Source organism: Poecilia mexicana, unplaced genomic scaffold, assembly GCF_051168715.1.
Source record: "Poecilia mexicana isolate PSO_F unplaced genomic scaffold, ASM5116871v1 scaffold_4, whole genome shotgun sequence".
Lineage (NCBI taxonomy): Eukaryota > Metazoa > Chordata > Actinopteri > Cyprinodontiformes > Poeciliidae > Poecilia > Poecilia mexicana.
In genome coordinates, this window is record NW_028263373.1 from 10,884,923 (window position 1) to 10,900,544 (window position 15,622).

The 15,622-nt window shown below is 42.8% G+C and overlaps 2 protein-coding genes across 3 annotated transcripts; both read left to right on the forward strand.

Annotated features, from left to right (window-relative positions):
• Positions 1-37: 37 nt before the first annotated feature.
• Positions 38-4,810, forward strand: btf3l4 (basic transcription factor 3 like 4). Of its 2 annotated transcripts, none has more exons than XM_015000497.2 (6): positions 38-145; positions 476-537; positions 1,643-1,756; positions 1,868-2,069; positions 3,195-3,254; positions 4,511-4,810. In XM_015000497.2, the coding sequence occupies exons 2-6, from the start codon at positions 484-486 to the stop codon at positions 4,555-4,557; spliced, it is 477 nt and encodes a 158-aa protein (XP_014855983.1). In that variant the 5' UTR covers positions 38-145; positions 476-483; the 3' UTR covers positions 4,558-4,810. The 2 variants fall into 2 exon arrangements, with proteins under 2 accessions (XP_014855983.1, XP_014855984.1); XM_015000498.2 differs by lacking the exon at positions 38-145 and adding an exon at positions 194-315.
• Positions 4,811-4,934: 124 nt separating this feature from the next.
• Positions 4,935-14,871, forward strand: zfyve9b (zinc finger, FYVE domain containing 9b). Its single transcript, XM_015000487.2, has 16 exons — positions 4,935-5,271; positions 7,074-7,852; positions 7,957-8,056; positions 8,149-8,351; positions 9,138-9,249; positions 9,805-9,927; positions 10,065-10,220; positions 10,327-10,551; positions 10,636-10,718; positions 10,855-10,959; positions 11,045-11,195; positions 11,553-11,633; positions 11,884-12,046; positions 12,220-12,325; positions 12,408-12,587; positions 14,213-14,871. Exons 1-16 carry the CDS (start codon positions 5,208-5,210, stop codon positions 14,372-14,374), a joined length of 2,793 nt encoding a protein of 930 aa, XP_014855973.2. The 5' UTR covers positions 4,935-5,207; the 3' UTR covers positions 14,375-14,871.
• The last annotated feature ends 751 nt before the right edge of the window (positions 14,872-15,622 follow it).

Genomic DNA, 15,622 nt, shown 5'->3' on the forward strand with positions numbered 1-15,622 from the left:
GCTTTGTTTTTGTAATATGCTAAACGTCCAGTAGGTGTCAGCATAATCCCGATCTCTGGTCTCTATTACTGATCGAAAACGAAGAAGAACAGAAAGACGCCGCTGTGTGCTTCTCTGCTGCAAACATCTGGGGAGATTTCTGCAGGTTTGTTCAGATTACAGCTTGTTTGTGTGAGCGGACCGTGAGGTCGTTGTTTTCTGGACGGAGGAGAGGACGGCTGCGTTGTTTGTTATCGGTCCATGTGTGCAGCTGTTGGACAAGCAGGCTGACCAATTCACATCTGATCGCATCAGCTGGCGTCCAATTTAAAGCATGTGTGCGCTTTTTATAGATCTGTTTTATTTCTGCACGGTGTTCCTTAAAGGCAGAGCTAATGTTGAAACTAATAAAAGCAGCTGTTATGCCATATCAGTAGTTCTTTTTTTTTTTCTTTTTTTTTTATGCTGCTGATGTCATTGTGTGGTTTCCTGGCAGGTGACGGCATGAATCAAGAGAAACTGGCAAAGCTTCAAGCCCAGGTGCGGATAGGAGGAAAGGTGAGCTGTCCAATTCAGTCTGGTCTTTGGCAACAATGATATCTTAAAAACGTGTTGCAAATAAGCAATGAGAACTAAGAAAAAAAGGAGAGAAAGAATGGTTCAGACTGTCAAGATGCAGAAATACAGTGCCCATAAAAGTATTCACTCTCTTGAATGCTTTACTCTTTTATTGTTTTTACAAATCAATCACAATAAACAAAATGTAGCTTTTTTTTTTACATAAAATAAATAAAATATACCCCTCCCCTCTGTTAAATGTTAAAGGAAAACTAATTCCTACAAAATGATGAGGATTAAATAAAACACAATAAGGACATACATATTCACCCCATTCATGTCAATAATTGACAGATGCACCTTTGGTTGCAATCACAGTGTGGAGTCTGTGTGGATGGGTCTCAGTCTGGATCTTGCATTTTTCTTCTTGCTAAAACTGTTGAAGTTCTGTCAGGTTGTGGGGACATGCTGTGAACATCCCCCTTTCAAGTCACATAATCTCTTGGGGATCAAGGTGTGGACTTCGACTGGGCCACTCCAGAATATCCACCTTATAGACTTCAAGTCCCTTTGCCCACTTGTTCACACTGCAATCCAACTTTTTATGGCCTTCATTTCACTGTGACTTCCTTCTTTCAATTTTTTACAACACCCAGAGTGGTAGATTACACAGCTTATGGTGTTTCCGACAACATATTCTCCCACTTTAGCTATGAATCTCTCCTTCTCCCCTGGAGTCACTTGGGGCCTCTTGGCTGCATTTCTGCTTAGAGCAGTCAATCAGTATTTTAGGTGGAGAACCATGTCTGGGTAGGTTTCCAATTGTACCATGCTCTTCCCGTTTTCAGATGATTGATTTACCAGTGTTGAATCATTTGTTTGTTTGGTGCCTAAATCAAGGCACCAACCAGATTAAGTGTATTGAAATATTAAAGGTTTTAGACTCAGATTAATGAATTAAAATCGGGTTTTTCTTTGTCGTGCAAAACAAAAACTGTTACAGTATTCAATTCAGTATTCATATGTTTACCCACTTTTTACAGATCTCTGCACTTTTGCAAGTGGCTTTATCACTGAAGAGCTTTTTTGTGTGTTTTGGTTTCAGGGCTCAGCGCGTAGGAAGAAGAAGGTGGTGCACAGAACCGCAACGGCAGACGACAAAAAGCTCCAGAGTTCGCTGAAGAAGTTGGTTGTCAACAACATAGCTGGAATCGAGGAGGTACAAACACAAAATCGAGCGCTTCTGCGTTTCATAATAACCCAGGCAGCTTCCCTTACTTCGCAGCACGCCAAACATGCTTAGACTTAATCCGTTCTTTCTCCGCTCCAGGTGAACATGATCAAGGACGACGGGACTGTGATCCACTTTAACAACCCGAAGGTCCAGGCGTCTCTGTCCGCCAACACGTTCGCCATCACGGGCCACGCCGAGACCAAGCAGCTCACAGAGATGCTTCCCAGCATCCTCAGTCAGCTGGGAGCGGACAGCCTCAGCAGCCTGCGGAAGCTGGCTGAACACTTCCCCCGGCAAGGTGGGTGCAGGTCGAGCGAAGGATTTCTGTCCGTAGCTGCTGGTGTGGAGAAATAAGTAGCTGCCTAAAATGTTGCCTTGTGGATGTTTTGTCATCCTGAGAAGAGGAATAAAGTGGCACAAGTATGTTACCGGATTAGATTGCTTGATCGCCTAATTCTGGGAGGGATCATTTTACAAAAAAACCTTTGAAAGAATCTCCGTCTCAATAGAGACAAGATGGTGAGTGCTGCAGTTTAAGGGGATCTTTGTCCAATTTCATCGAGTGAATACGTAACTTGCTCATTAAGTCAATTATCAACATATGGACTCGTCTGTTTATTGGAAAAAGTGATACGCCTCAGCAAGTTACCACATGACACCATCTAGTAACTCATCTAGTAACTATAAGCATATAGTGACAGACTGAAAAGTAAGAACTTATTTTTTCTAGCACATCAAGCTTTATCTTTATTCCTGGAATCATTATCTTTGTACATATCTTTGATGCCACTGATATGCATCCAGTCATTAAGCTTGATCTCATGTTCACAATAATTACATCTTGTTCTGAAACTAAGATCTCCAATCTGTTTTGTACACAAAATGGAGAGCTGTGCGATAAAATGGAAGTGTGTAATTGGAGTACTGTTGCTGAATATTGCAATAATGATGTCCGTTATGAGTAGCCCACATGTCCCTTTCTCTCTTTTCCCCGCTATTTTCTGTGAGCTTTAGCATCTCAGAATATATATGGTGTCCATCAATGGCAATTAGATATTATTAAATGGTATAAAATCATTGCATCTTTTATTTAAACCTTTAGAGCAGGGGTGTCCAAAGTCGGTCCTCGAGGGCCGGCATCCTGCATGTTTTAGTTCTCTCCCTGGTTTTACACACCTGCGTCAAATGATGGCTCATTAGAAGGCCTAAGCAGAACACTGACTTGATGAGGAGGTTGTTACAACCACTAGGGGGAGAACTAAAACATGCAGGATGCTGGCCCTTGAGGACCGACTTTGGACACCCCTGCTTTAGAGACTCAGTAACAACAGGTTATTAAAATAAACCTTCCTGGTATTTGATTGTTAGTTTTAAATTATGCAAACATAATTGGTTTATGTTATGGATCTTTCTTCTCTCCCAGCTCTCGATGGCAAACCTCCCAAACCAGAAGACATTGAGGAAGAGGATGATGAGGTTCCAGGTATGTTCTTTGTAAATGTCACAGCTGTTTACACGTGCTGTAAGCAACGAAAATTCAGTCGCGCTTGCTAAATCTAATGGAGTAACTCCAGTGTGCAGTGCTGACATTGTGTAATTTAATCGCAGTACAAATCCAAGTGTCCTGTTGTGACCTCTGAGGTTTGTTAGAGAATATTAGAGAACAAACAGCGTTGAGGATCACAGCGGACAGCTCGGGGAGAAAGTTGATGCCGAGTTGGGTTATAAAGCAACATCCCAAGCTTTGATCGCCTCACGGAGACCTGTTCAATCCATCGTCTGAGAATGGAAAGAGTACGGCGCAACTCCAGACCTACTCGGACACGTCCGTCGATCTAAACTGAAAGGGCTGGCAAGGAGATCATTACTTGCAGAAGTACCGTAAAACCTGTAGCAACTCGGGAGGAGCTGCAGAGGCCTACAGCTTAAGTGAAAGAATCTTTAGCAAAGACAACTAATTGTAATTCCACAAATCTGATCTTTATGGAATAGAAGGCCATAAAGATCATGACGTGTTGTTAGCAGTTTACCATAAACCATGCTGGATCACAGAAAAACTCTTGAAACTAGTTGTAACTCCAACAAATGCTCTCTCGTTCCACTCATAAATGCACAGTGCCTATATTTTTATTGATAAATTGTAGCTTGTAGGCTTAGAAATAAATTAAATGTTTTAGCCATCCATACAATTTATCTACCGTATGTGAGCTTATCTGTCCGTGTGTGAAAAACCACAGTGTCTGTCAGCCACACTAAAAACATTTCCACCACTTCTCTGAATAAAAGAACTAGATGTACTTCCTCAGGTGTCGCCGGATTCAACAAACTCCTGGCAGAGTCTGTTCACATTCAGCTTGTCCAGTCCCCCCGAAACCGACGTTACAGACAACAGGATGTGCCTCTAGAAACAAATATAAAATGTCAGTAAGATGTGAGTTGAGCTTACATCTGACATGAGCAGTCTGACTGACATTTTTTGAAAAATGTCTCCTCTTTATTTCTTCTGTGTTTTACTTCGTCCTTAGTGATCTCATTTTTGTTTTCCTCCTCGCTTCCCTCCCTTAATCGTGTCCTCCTCTCTGTTTTTTCTTCTTGTGTCCTCCTGCGTGTCTTCGAAATATCACAGACTTAATATCTTGGAAGTTTGTGGAAAAAATGCGAACGTGTTGAAACGGTATGAATGCCGCTGCAAATCATTGAAGTTGCGTAAATAACAGCGTATCTGCTCCTGTGTCGCAGATCTGGTGGAGAACTTCGACGAAGCTTCAAAGGACGAGGCAAACTGACGCAGACGTTGACGACCTCGTGGACCGAGAAGAAGCAGAAACGTCTCTCTGCGTTTATGTCGCCCAGGCATTTCACATGTCATCAACAATCCCAGAGACTTTTCTACTTTACAGTCAGGCTGGCGTGTGGAAAACCTGGCTTAAATCTCACCACTTTATTATTAGTCATCGTGAAGATTACACGTTATACACAGAAGGTCTTAAATCGGTTTCATTTTGTTTGTTTATGGCAAAATAAATGTGACAAACATTTTTTTATTTTAATTTTTTTTACATAGTGCTGTGGTGAATGTAGAAACGTTATTAACCTATTTTTTCCCCTCAGAGGTTTTGTGCTTATGCTGACTTGCTGAAACAGCCTGACAGATTGTGCATAAGGCTGGCATCTATGCACTGTTATCTTGGCTCGCACACTGTCCTGCGGGCTGTGTGGACAGCAAACTGGGGAGGGACGTTTCTGCACACCTCTTGGATTTCTTCTAAGAGCTGCAGAGAGACACCGGGGAGGAGGGGGCAAAGGAGGGGAGATCTCCATGAGAGAGGGGAGCGAGGAGGGGGGGGCGCTACAAGACAGGAGGACGAATCATCTCATTCTCTGCTCTTGGGCAAGCCACGGCTGCTTTCCCTGCACTCAGATGTAACGGGATAAGATGCTGAAGTTCTTCTCTGCCCGGGATGACGAGAATGAAAGCCTTCTAGGAGAAGTAACGGAGGGTAAGGGGCTGCGTGCATGCACGCATACATTTAAGCAGGCTGATCCAGTTTCTGTGATGCCGCGTTGCAGGATGATGATAAAGAACGCTGACACAGCATTGGCCGAGCTCCTTGACCGCATCATTTCAAACACGCGTGTTTGTGTCCGCACACATGACCTGTCCGGCTGGATGTGATGTAACCAAGAGGATGTCGCATTGCCGGCCGGCTGGCCGGGGCTCGATTACCGCGTGGCAGGATGAAAGCTCTTTTGCACGTGTGTGCCGAATGCGTCACTGTCCCGATAAGGAGAGCGCGCGACGCGAGGAGCGGGATGCTGCGGCCGCTTTCGTCTTTTTACACTGATGCTTCTCTGTCCGCCGCAGGAGCGACTCCACCCGGCCCGTTTCTCTTTCATTAAAGCTGCAATGCAGTTTGAACTGCAGGATTAGTCATTTAATTAGGTGGACGAGCTCCAACATCAAACACAAATCTATTTGCAAGGGTGTCTCCAAACATTTTGTTAATCCTAAGGGTTGACTAGAGCTGCAGTCTGCTTGACTTCCTCTCGTGCGTCGATATTTGCGGTTCAACGAGCCATTAGAGATCTAATCAGTGATTGGCTGCGGCTGCAGAAGGTCACAAAAAATAATGAATCAAGGTAGAGAGAAGGAGGAGCTTGTATCACTGGTTTGCATATACAGATAAAACCAGATATTTACATGCGTTATATGAAAGGACAACCTTTTTACCCCTCTATTTTTATTTTTACTTCAACGTCTGCCTTCAAACATTTGGAAGAGCCTTGATGATGATGATGATGATGATGTCATGACTTTGGTAGGTTGAGTTAAATAGAAGCAAGTATTTTTATTTTTTTTTTCCAAATAAACTCAGACACTATAGCTTACTTGCATGACACAGTGGGAAAACCAAAACAAATCAGACAAGATATCAAGAAAAGACTTGTGACTCCACAAGTCACAATTTCAGATAGTTTCCAGATGCCTAAAGGTTCACTGCTTCGTTCATTTGTTCAAACAATTATGTGGAAAGAGCTATCATGTTTTCAAACGGCAAACGTTTTGTATCTTAGAGCTGGATGTTTTTTTAATACAAAAAAAAAACATGTGTGCGTTCTAACCTCACCAAAAGAAAAGATGTTGGCTGAATCAAGTAAGAGGAACAAGACTTGCTCCGGTATGGGATGAAATGCTACCTGGAGAAGACAAGACCTGTAGACCAAAATCAACATTTAAAAGCCAGGTTTATTTTGTAAATGTGTCAAGGAACAAAGAAACCAACTTTGAGTTATATCCATGCATGAAGTGAGAGAAAACTCGCAAGCCTGAAAAAATTGAGCCAACAGCGAAGCACTGGGCTGGCAGTATCATGTTTAAGTATTTTGCTCAGATAACAACTTAAGGAAAGAAAATCATCTGAAAATATTAAATTAACATCGCAAGATATCGGCTTATAGTAACCACCAAATTGGACTTCACTTAGAGAACATTACTATGCTGCTTCTTGTTTTTCCTGAATTTCATCATACCCCTCGAACCTACGTGACAAGAATCAGCTTTATTGGCTGAGATCGCTCCACGATATTCACATTTTCATTCAGAAAAAATAAAAATGTTTTGTGTAACAATTTTCACCACAAAACTTCACAATATTTCACTACATTTTGTTGATCTATCACACATAGTCCAAAGAAAATACACTAAAATTGGTGTTGCAATGTGGAAAAAATACATGTAAAGGTTTAAAGAGTATGCACAGTCGGGACAAAGACATGTCTCTCCCCACTTTTGTCTGAGCAGATGAAGGAGACAACCCATCTCTTCAGGACTCCAAGCAGCAGTGGCTGAACAGACCCTGCCTACTGGTCCTCAAAGATGGTGAAATGACCAAGCCTGGACTGAGCTCCAGTCAATTCCGACCACATTCTCCCTCCAAAGCCTCCTCAGACGCGACAATCGGAAGGCAATGTGGGCAAAAACCACTGGAGCGGCCAACCAAAGCAGCGTCACAGTCCCAGCTGGAGGAAGGCAGCTGCACCGTGACCACCATCTCCACGTGGGGCGATGACGACCCTTCTAGCACCCTGGTTTTGAGCCCCGCCGAGGCCGCCTGGCCAGAAGAGGAGGATCAGGCGGAAGGCGTTCAGTCTCAAGTTATCCCGTCCAAAGAGGAGTCTGTGATTGAGGAGAAGGAAAGGGAAGAAAGTGGGTTGGAGCAGGCAGAGCATTTTTCCAGCTTAGATGAAGCTGCAGCATCTTCCGCTTCGTCGAACGAGAATCCGTGCATTAGGACTCGGGAGTTCAGGAAGGTCAAATCAAAAGGCGGAGCCGAGACGAGAGGAGGCAAGACCCAGGGAGCCGGTGAGGATGAAGCAAAGGGGAAGAACGCCGATCCTCCGACGGATCCTGATAATGACTCCCAGGTGAGCCCGTCTGGAGTTCTGCCTGAGGACCAGGGTGACATCCTGGGGGAGGTGGCGCCGGTGTGGGTTCCTGATGCTGAAGCTCAGGTCTGCATGAAGTGCGGGACAAAGTTTACATTTACCAAGAGGAGGCACCACTGCCGTGCCTGTGGCAAGGTGAGGGGCAGTTTGATTTACTCAAAACTTGAACATCTCCTATGTGATAACGAAGCGTGCGTGAAGTGAAACACAGTGTGAAACGAACGTGTGCATGTTGGCAGGTGTTTTGCGCGCTCTGCTCCAATCTGAAGTTTAGACTAACACATCTGGATGGCAAGGAAGGGAGGGTTTGCGTATCCTGCCATTCAGAACTCGTCAAGAGTAAGTAAATTGCTACTGTAGTTGTTTACTACGTGTAAAAAAACCAAACAAAAAGGAAATGCTCTACTAAAGTGTTATGTCTTCTCCTTCAGGGACTCCTCCGAGAGGGAAAAGGAGGGTGTGGTTTGCAGATGAAATCCTCACTGGTCAGCAGTCTGAGTCTGCTCCAGCCACACCAGTGAGAGGACTCACCTTCTCACCCCTGATGAGGCGGGAGTTGGGCGAGCCTGGTAGAAGTCCTGCTGGTTCACCGCAGATCAGGAGAACCTTAAAACCACACAGGACAACAATTAATGTAGGTCTAAAAGATGAAAAATATAGCCAGATACACACCGGTCTAAAACGAATCTAATGTTGCGAACACAAACGTCAGCGTATTTCACTGGGATTTGATGTCATACACCGACTTAAATGAGTACACAGTTGTGAAATAATTTTACTTTTTAAAACCTTCCTCCCACCTGAGCTGTGGATCTCTGGAACTCCTCCACAGCTAGCAATGGCCTATTTGCTTCTTTCTTGATTAATGCCAGGCTCCTCATTTTGTTGAATAGTTTACTCTGTTAAATGTTGAAATCAAAATAGTTTATTTCGATAGCCTAACCTTTCTCTAAACTTCTCAACAGTTTTATCTCAACTGGAGTGACTTTAGGCTTCATAACGCTGTTTGCTCAATAATATTCTCCAATAGAATAGCTGTATTTTTACTGACACTAAATCGTACTTTATTTTCTTATTTAGCTGGGTATTTTATTTAGGGCTATCAAAGTCAAAGGGGCTCAGTACAAACACATATGATATTCTATATTGTCCATTATGAAAAAAAAATATAAAAGCATTCACCATTACCCTTCTTCTTCACAAATACATACTACTTGTGATCTGTAACACAAAAAAGAAAAACATAAGTTTGTTATAAAATTTGAAACTCTGACAAAGCTGATTTTGAATGACGAGAAGCTTTGCAATGCAAAGGTATGAGTACCTTTGCATTGAGCCGTACCTGCCTGTAGTTTTTTTTTTTTTTTTTTTACGGTGTAAATACTTCATAAATTGCTAATCTTTTTTAATGTGACTTTAGGAGGCATGTGGTCCTCATGGCTGGGGCCCCACAGCCTTAGTGAGCAGCTCCGCCAACCTCATCCCCTTAGACGGCCTCCCGCCCATCCTCACCTCTACTGGAGTCAAAGGAGGTGAAGTTTCAGCAGCTCTTTTTTTTCTTCTGCCTCTGCTTCTTTTATTGCTACGCCCAGCAGTGAGAGCAAACATGGGAAATAACATACGAGCTCTATGCAAAGCAGGGAGAACAGCAGAAGGTGAAAATGTAGAGCTCAATGTTCAGCTGCATGTCCGTCTTGCTAACAAAGGGAAGATTAAAAAAGTAATGAGAGAAAAAGTGGGAAAGTTAAGTCAGCAGCTGCAGAACGTCGTGAAACTTTTAAGCAGATCTGACAGAATGTGCTCGTAATTTAATTTTCAACTTACCTTCTGCTGGCGTCAATCTGTCATACTAACAAATACTTTGGGTAGCGGAGACATTTTATCCATCTGCCCTGTCAGGTGTGCATTAACCCCTTTCTATTTTTTTTTTTCTGTTAAGAAATTTTATTACATCATCATTCTTAAAAAGTGTGGCCTAAACTGATCAGGGGAATAAAATAAATCTGGAAGAATTTTGGATTATTGGTTTGCAGGGGATGAGATTATAGTCATGTGACTTTCCCCCCCCCCTCTCCCCCCTCACTCAGATTACACCGTGGAGGAGAAGCCCTCCGAGATGCTACTCATTCAGGAGCTGGAGAGCGGCCGGCCAAAGCCACTGGTGTTTGTCCTCAATGCAAACCTACTTGCTATGGTCAAACTTGTCAACTGTATGTATTTGATTTCCTTTTTCTTTCTCCATTTTGACCCCACTCTTCCCCAATAAAATGTAATTTGCATATATGAAGTTCCTCATCTGCCTTAGAAGCTATAATCCTAAAACTCAAAGATGTTAAATGTGTGTTAGATGTCAACAGGAAGTGCTGGTGTGTGACGACGAAGGGGATGCATGCTGTGGGCCAGGTGGAGGTGGTAGTGCTCCTTCAGTGTCTGCCTGAGGAGAAAAGTTTCCCCAAAGACATTTTCAGTCACTTCCTCCAACTTTACAGGGACACCGTGACTGGTAGGACGATTAGACTAGTCAATCTGAATAGCGAACATGGCTTTCGCCTCGAGGTATATGCCTTGTCACAATGACTCGGCTGACCTGCAGTTCTTCGTTTCTGCAGGGAAGGTTGTAAGGCACCTGTCGCTCTTCCTGTTCGGCAGCCAATTCCTAGGCAGCGAGGATCATGCAGGCTTCATGTACGTTTGCTCCACCCTTCAGTCGCTTCAGGGTCTACCTCTGCCCAATCAGCCCTACCTCTTCGGCCTGCTGGTCCACAGAGCAGAGGTGCCGTGGGCTAAAGCGTTTCCCCTGCGCCTCATGCTGAGACTTGGGGCAGAGTATAGATGTGAGCAATGCCACTCTGTGACATCATCCAGCTGTAACGTGTCAAGTTTCCTCCTGAGTCGTTCACGTTTATTTCTTTGTCCAGTTTATCCTTGTCCTCTGTACAGCGTGCGGTTCAGGAAGCCCCTCTTTGGGGAAATAGGTCACACCATAATGAGACTGTTAGTCGTGAGTATAGCATGTTGCAACGGCTTTCACTTCTTTCAACACTGGATTTACCAGCATAAGGGGGAAGTTTGCTGTCATAACTTCTGCCGAACTTCCCATCACAGACACAGACCTCTTTATACTTCCTGTTTTTCAGGACTTTAGGAATTACCGCTACAGCCTACCACTAGTACCGGGGCTCACTGTGGATCTAGAGGCTCAGAAGACTCTCATAAACATACCGACTACTGGGTATAATGAGGTATAAAGACCGAGCCTCAAAAGGAAATGTATACATATCTGCGCCTTGATTGTTATTGTGGGCTTTTTCTGTTCCCTTTTCTCAGTTAATGAAGGCCATAAACAAGTCCAATGAACATGTGCTGGCAATAGGGGCATCCTTCAATGAGACAGCAGATTCCCACCTCATCTGTGTGCAAACCGACGACGGCCAGTACCAAACCCAAGCTATCAGCATCCACAACCAGCCTCGCAAAGGTAATAGATCATTGAGAAACCAAAGTAACATTATCAAGACAGTATGGACACTGGTTTTACCCTAAATGTCTAACCCAATCGATGAGGTACAACTGCTATAGGAATTATTAGTGTTGTTGAAATCGGAACAGATTGACTATTCTCTTTTTTTATTGTTGCAGTACTAAAATTATACACTCTTTAACATTAGTTCTTTTTGATTACATTCACATACAGAAACTTCAAGACAGTATTTTACTTTTAAAGAAATGTGGCTGCAGTTTCAGATCTGTAACACCAGAGGGCACAAAATGTTCGATTTGTAGCATGACTTAAACTTTTGCTCTTTTCTTTGTTTCTGTCTTTTTCTCTTTCTAGTTACTGGATCGTGCTTTTTTATATTCAGCAGCGCCCTGAAAGCCTCGGCGGGTTGCCTGGCCAAGTCCAGCATCGTGGAGGGTACGACATCTAGGGATATAAGAAGGGAAGCACAAAACATTTGACCTGCTCACAGGACATTTCTAATCCAACACCTTACCTCTAAACTAGGGTTATTCAGAATATGATGCTCTTTGTGTGTGTGTTTGTGTGTGGACAACTTAACAGGCTGTCAGGAGTGTGTCGCTGCCTGTTGATGCATGTGTGACTGTGTGTCCCCACTCGTGTCTGTTTGTGTGTTTTTCTTGTATTGCTGTCCCCTTCTCCTTAGATGGGCTTATGGTACAGGTCACCGTGGAGACCATGGTGGAGATCCGCCGGTCGCTCCGGGAGATGAAAGACTACACCGTCACGTGCGGGCGGCTCGACCAACCAGAGAGCCGGGAGCTTGTTTGTTTACAGTGGGTGGAGGAGAAGTGCACTGTGAATAGGGGGTTGGTGCTTCCACCTGTTTGAAGCTGAGCTTAGCCCTACAGAACAATACAAGTCAAAATAGAGTCGAAAACTAATTAAGTTGTTTCATTAGTTGTATCAACAGTCCAGGACTTCAATGTCCAGATAAATAGTTCCTACATGTTCTGGCTTAAGAAATTGTTTTGCTCTGCAGGGTCATAAGCCCCATCGATGGGAAATCCATGGAGTCCATCAGCAGTACAAAGATGTTCCAAAAGTCAGAACACAAAGAAAATGGGAAGACCATCCGCTGGACAGAAGTACACATTAAAACACAACATGTGCATGATCTATCTGAATCACAAAGTCTCTTTTGCATGTATAAAACCCTCTACTGTCCAGGTGTTCTTCCTGGTGAGAGGACACAATCCCAAGAGAGGAGTGACAGACTCTGCCGAACAGAGCCGACTCACGGAGCGCATCGCTCGGGCGTTTTGCCTGGCCCTGTGTCCACACCTGAAGCTGCTGAAGGAGGACGGCATGGCTAAACTGGGGCTGCGGGTCACTTTTGACTCTCACGAGGTCAGAAACTAATGAGTGTGGCGCCTATGGAAAATACCTCCGATGTTGTTGCCTACTGTTAACCTGAGAAGATTTTTATGTTCTGACATCTGCTTTTCTGTTAAAATCTGTAGCTTAATACAGATGTGGACAAACATGCTGGCACACCTGGTGAAGAGTTAAAAAAAACCCTCAAGTGCAATGCAAATTTTGTTGCAGTGACATAACCTCACAATTAAAAATAATAATAAAAAAACTAACACTTAATTTTTAATTTCCAAACTAGTTTTAGTGAAGAATCACTCACAAAGAAATGTTTGTCAGGAAAATTTCCAAATTGCTGTTGGTGTCCCTGCTGCCATTAAATAGTAATATTAAACATAATCTTCAGTAACGTTTCACAACCAGAACTCTTTTCTATAATGCCATATTTTGCTAACCCCACAGGTTTTCTCTAGGATTGACAGCTGGTGTTTGAAATATCCATAAATGAATTGTGATTGTGATTGTCTGTCTGATTAATCAAATCTGTGTTGATCTGGCTGTAGATGAATATCACGTTGAATGTTTTTTATTTCACACATTGTATTTCAGAGAACTTGTCTTGCACTCTCGTAAAGTCCTCCTGGTATTTTTAAAAGAAACATGCCAACAGCATTACATAACAGCAAGTTTCATATGAATTAGGAAGGCGGCCATGAAGACATCAACTTGTCAGCATAATTTCATGTAAATGATAGAGTGACTTCCTGTTGAAGGGCATTATTTGAAACCCTTGAATATCTCTGCTTCCAGCACTTTTGAATGAACACATAGGTAAAGCTTAAAATCTCAGTCTTACGGTTTCTTCGACACACATTTTCAATAATGGCGCGTGCCAATAATGTAATCATTAAGGCATGCCGGGTTTTGCACACGGAATATTAAAAGTTGTTGAGTCTGTATTTTTAGACCTTACTCTTTGAGTCTTCCACTTGCATCCAATTTTCTTTTCTTTTCTTCCCGCGAGACGTCATGATTTTTTACTGTGCAGCCAGGAGAAACACACGTGCAGGGCTCGTTTACATCTACTGCCATTTAAAAGGAGGTGTGTCGAGGGAGGAGCCTGATAAAAGGAGGCGTGTCAAGGGAGGAGCCTGGAAAAAAGGAGGCGTGTTTAGGGAGGAGTCTGCTAATCCCACATGTGCTCTCAGTAGCAAATATGAGCTTTTGCCACATGTTTACGTTTTTTGGCATATAGATGGCCTAAAATGATCATGGTGACCAAGATGTAACCCTGCTGTAGTTTTTTTTTTTTAGATATTTGTGCCACATTTTCTCTATCCTGCTCACTCTATGAGATGGTAGATCCTCTACCAGTTAGGAGCCCAGCAGCTAAAAGCAATGATGACCCTCTTTATTGCATCATGTTTAGGGAAGGAAGAAGTAATGGATTAATAATTAAAAATTTCTACTAACTTTGATAATCTTAGATCAATATAAATGAACACAAATGCTTCAGTTACATTTATTTTCACCCTGGGTTGAGTTGAAGGGAAGAAAGCACGCAACCTTTCACTCACATATTGCTAATCACCAGGTTTCTTGCACAATCTCCTTTGTGTGACTGCACTAAAATTAATCAGCAGCTTGTTTTGTAATTCCAGGTGGGATTTGTGGCTGGGAGTAATGGGCAGCCTCTCCCGGCTCAGTACCTCAATGCCCTGGATAGCGTGTTGATCCCAGTCATCCACAGCAGGGGCCACAAGAGAGGCGAACAGCCTTTAGTGATGGAGCTCATCTTTTACATCCTGGAGGACATCACCTAAAGCACGCCTGCGCTCCTAACGATTCATCTTCTAACTCAGACCACAGCTCCATCTTGCTCTCCATCATGACCATTGATTTCCACCAAAAGACCCAACCTGGATCACATCCAGAGCCAGCAGCCGTTTCAGCTATTCATCACAAGAGTGAAGTGGTCTGACTCTTAGCTTCATCTAGCTCCACCTGCTTACAAAAAAAAAAACCCTGCATGATGGACCATCGGAACAAAGTGCAGCTGCTGCACTGTAGTTGGACCTCCTTTGCTTATGATTTTCACCTTCTGTCTATGCTAGGCCTTCTCATAGAGAAGGCCTTCAAAGTGGGAGCTGAATTGAACCCCCATGACCTTAAAATAATGACTAAGAAATTTAATGTAGAAGATATGTAGCAATTTTACACACACTGAATGAATGCTTAAAGAATGTTTTCTTACTGCTTGGGTTTTAATGAACTATTCACAAAGAGTAACGTCTGCTTGAAAATAAACCTGGAACGTTGACTGTTTGCAACTTCTTTCATGTCTTACATTTTGGCCAACTCTAACTTTATACAAGAAAGTGAATTTTAGATGGAAACGTTATTCTTTGCTAATCTAAAGTTATGTATACATTAAAAAACACTAAAGTTAGTGTTTTTGAACATGTTATGTGAAATGTAAGCGTTTGCCTTTTGAAAAGCTCAGAAAGGTATTTCCAGATTGAAGAGTTTCATAGTTCAGATTTCCAGAGGTGACGATGTGAAAGGCATTTCTAAAAAGACAAAAAAAAAAAAACTTTCAGAAAGCTTCAGAAAAAGTGAAGGATTTGTCAGACAAAAGTCTGCAGATTTTAGTTTTATTTGAAGTCAGCAATGTAAAGCTGCCTCAAAATGGTTGACACAATGCTGTATTAGCAAATGTTAACCATCAACTTTCACAAAAGAAAGTTGAACAGGTGAGTTTCTCTCACCTGACAGCTTCTAAAATCAGCCAATCCTGATTTTACGTCAGATCTTGAAAAGCACAGAAAAGTACTAAAGCGTACACCTAGGAGGGAAAAGGTACTTTTCATGCACCACCTTTTTTACACTTGAAGAGTATGAAGGCCTTAGAAAAATGTTTGAATGTGATCATTTATTGTGCAAACTCTAAAAATAGTTTTTTTTTTTACAACATAAGCATTACACGCAGAGGTATACACTTCCACACAAATGTGCATTCTTCAGTACCATTCCACATACGACAGCTCGTCAAAAACTCCAGACGCTTACTT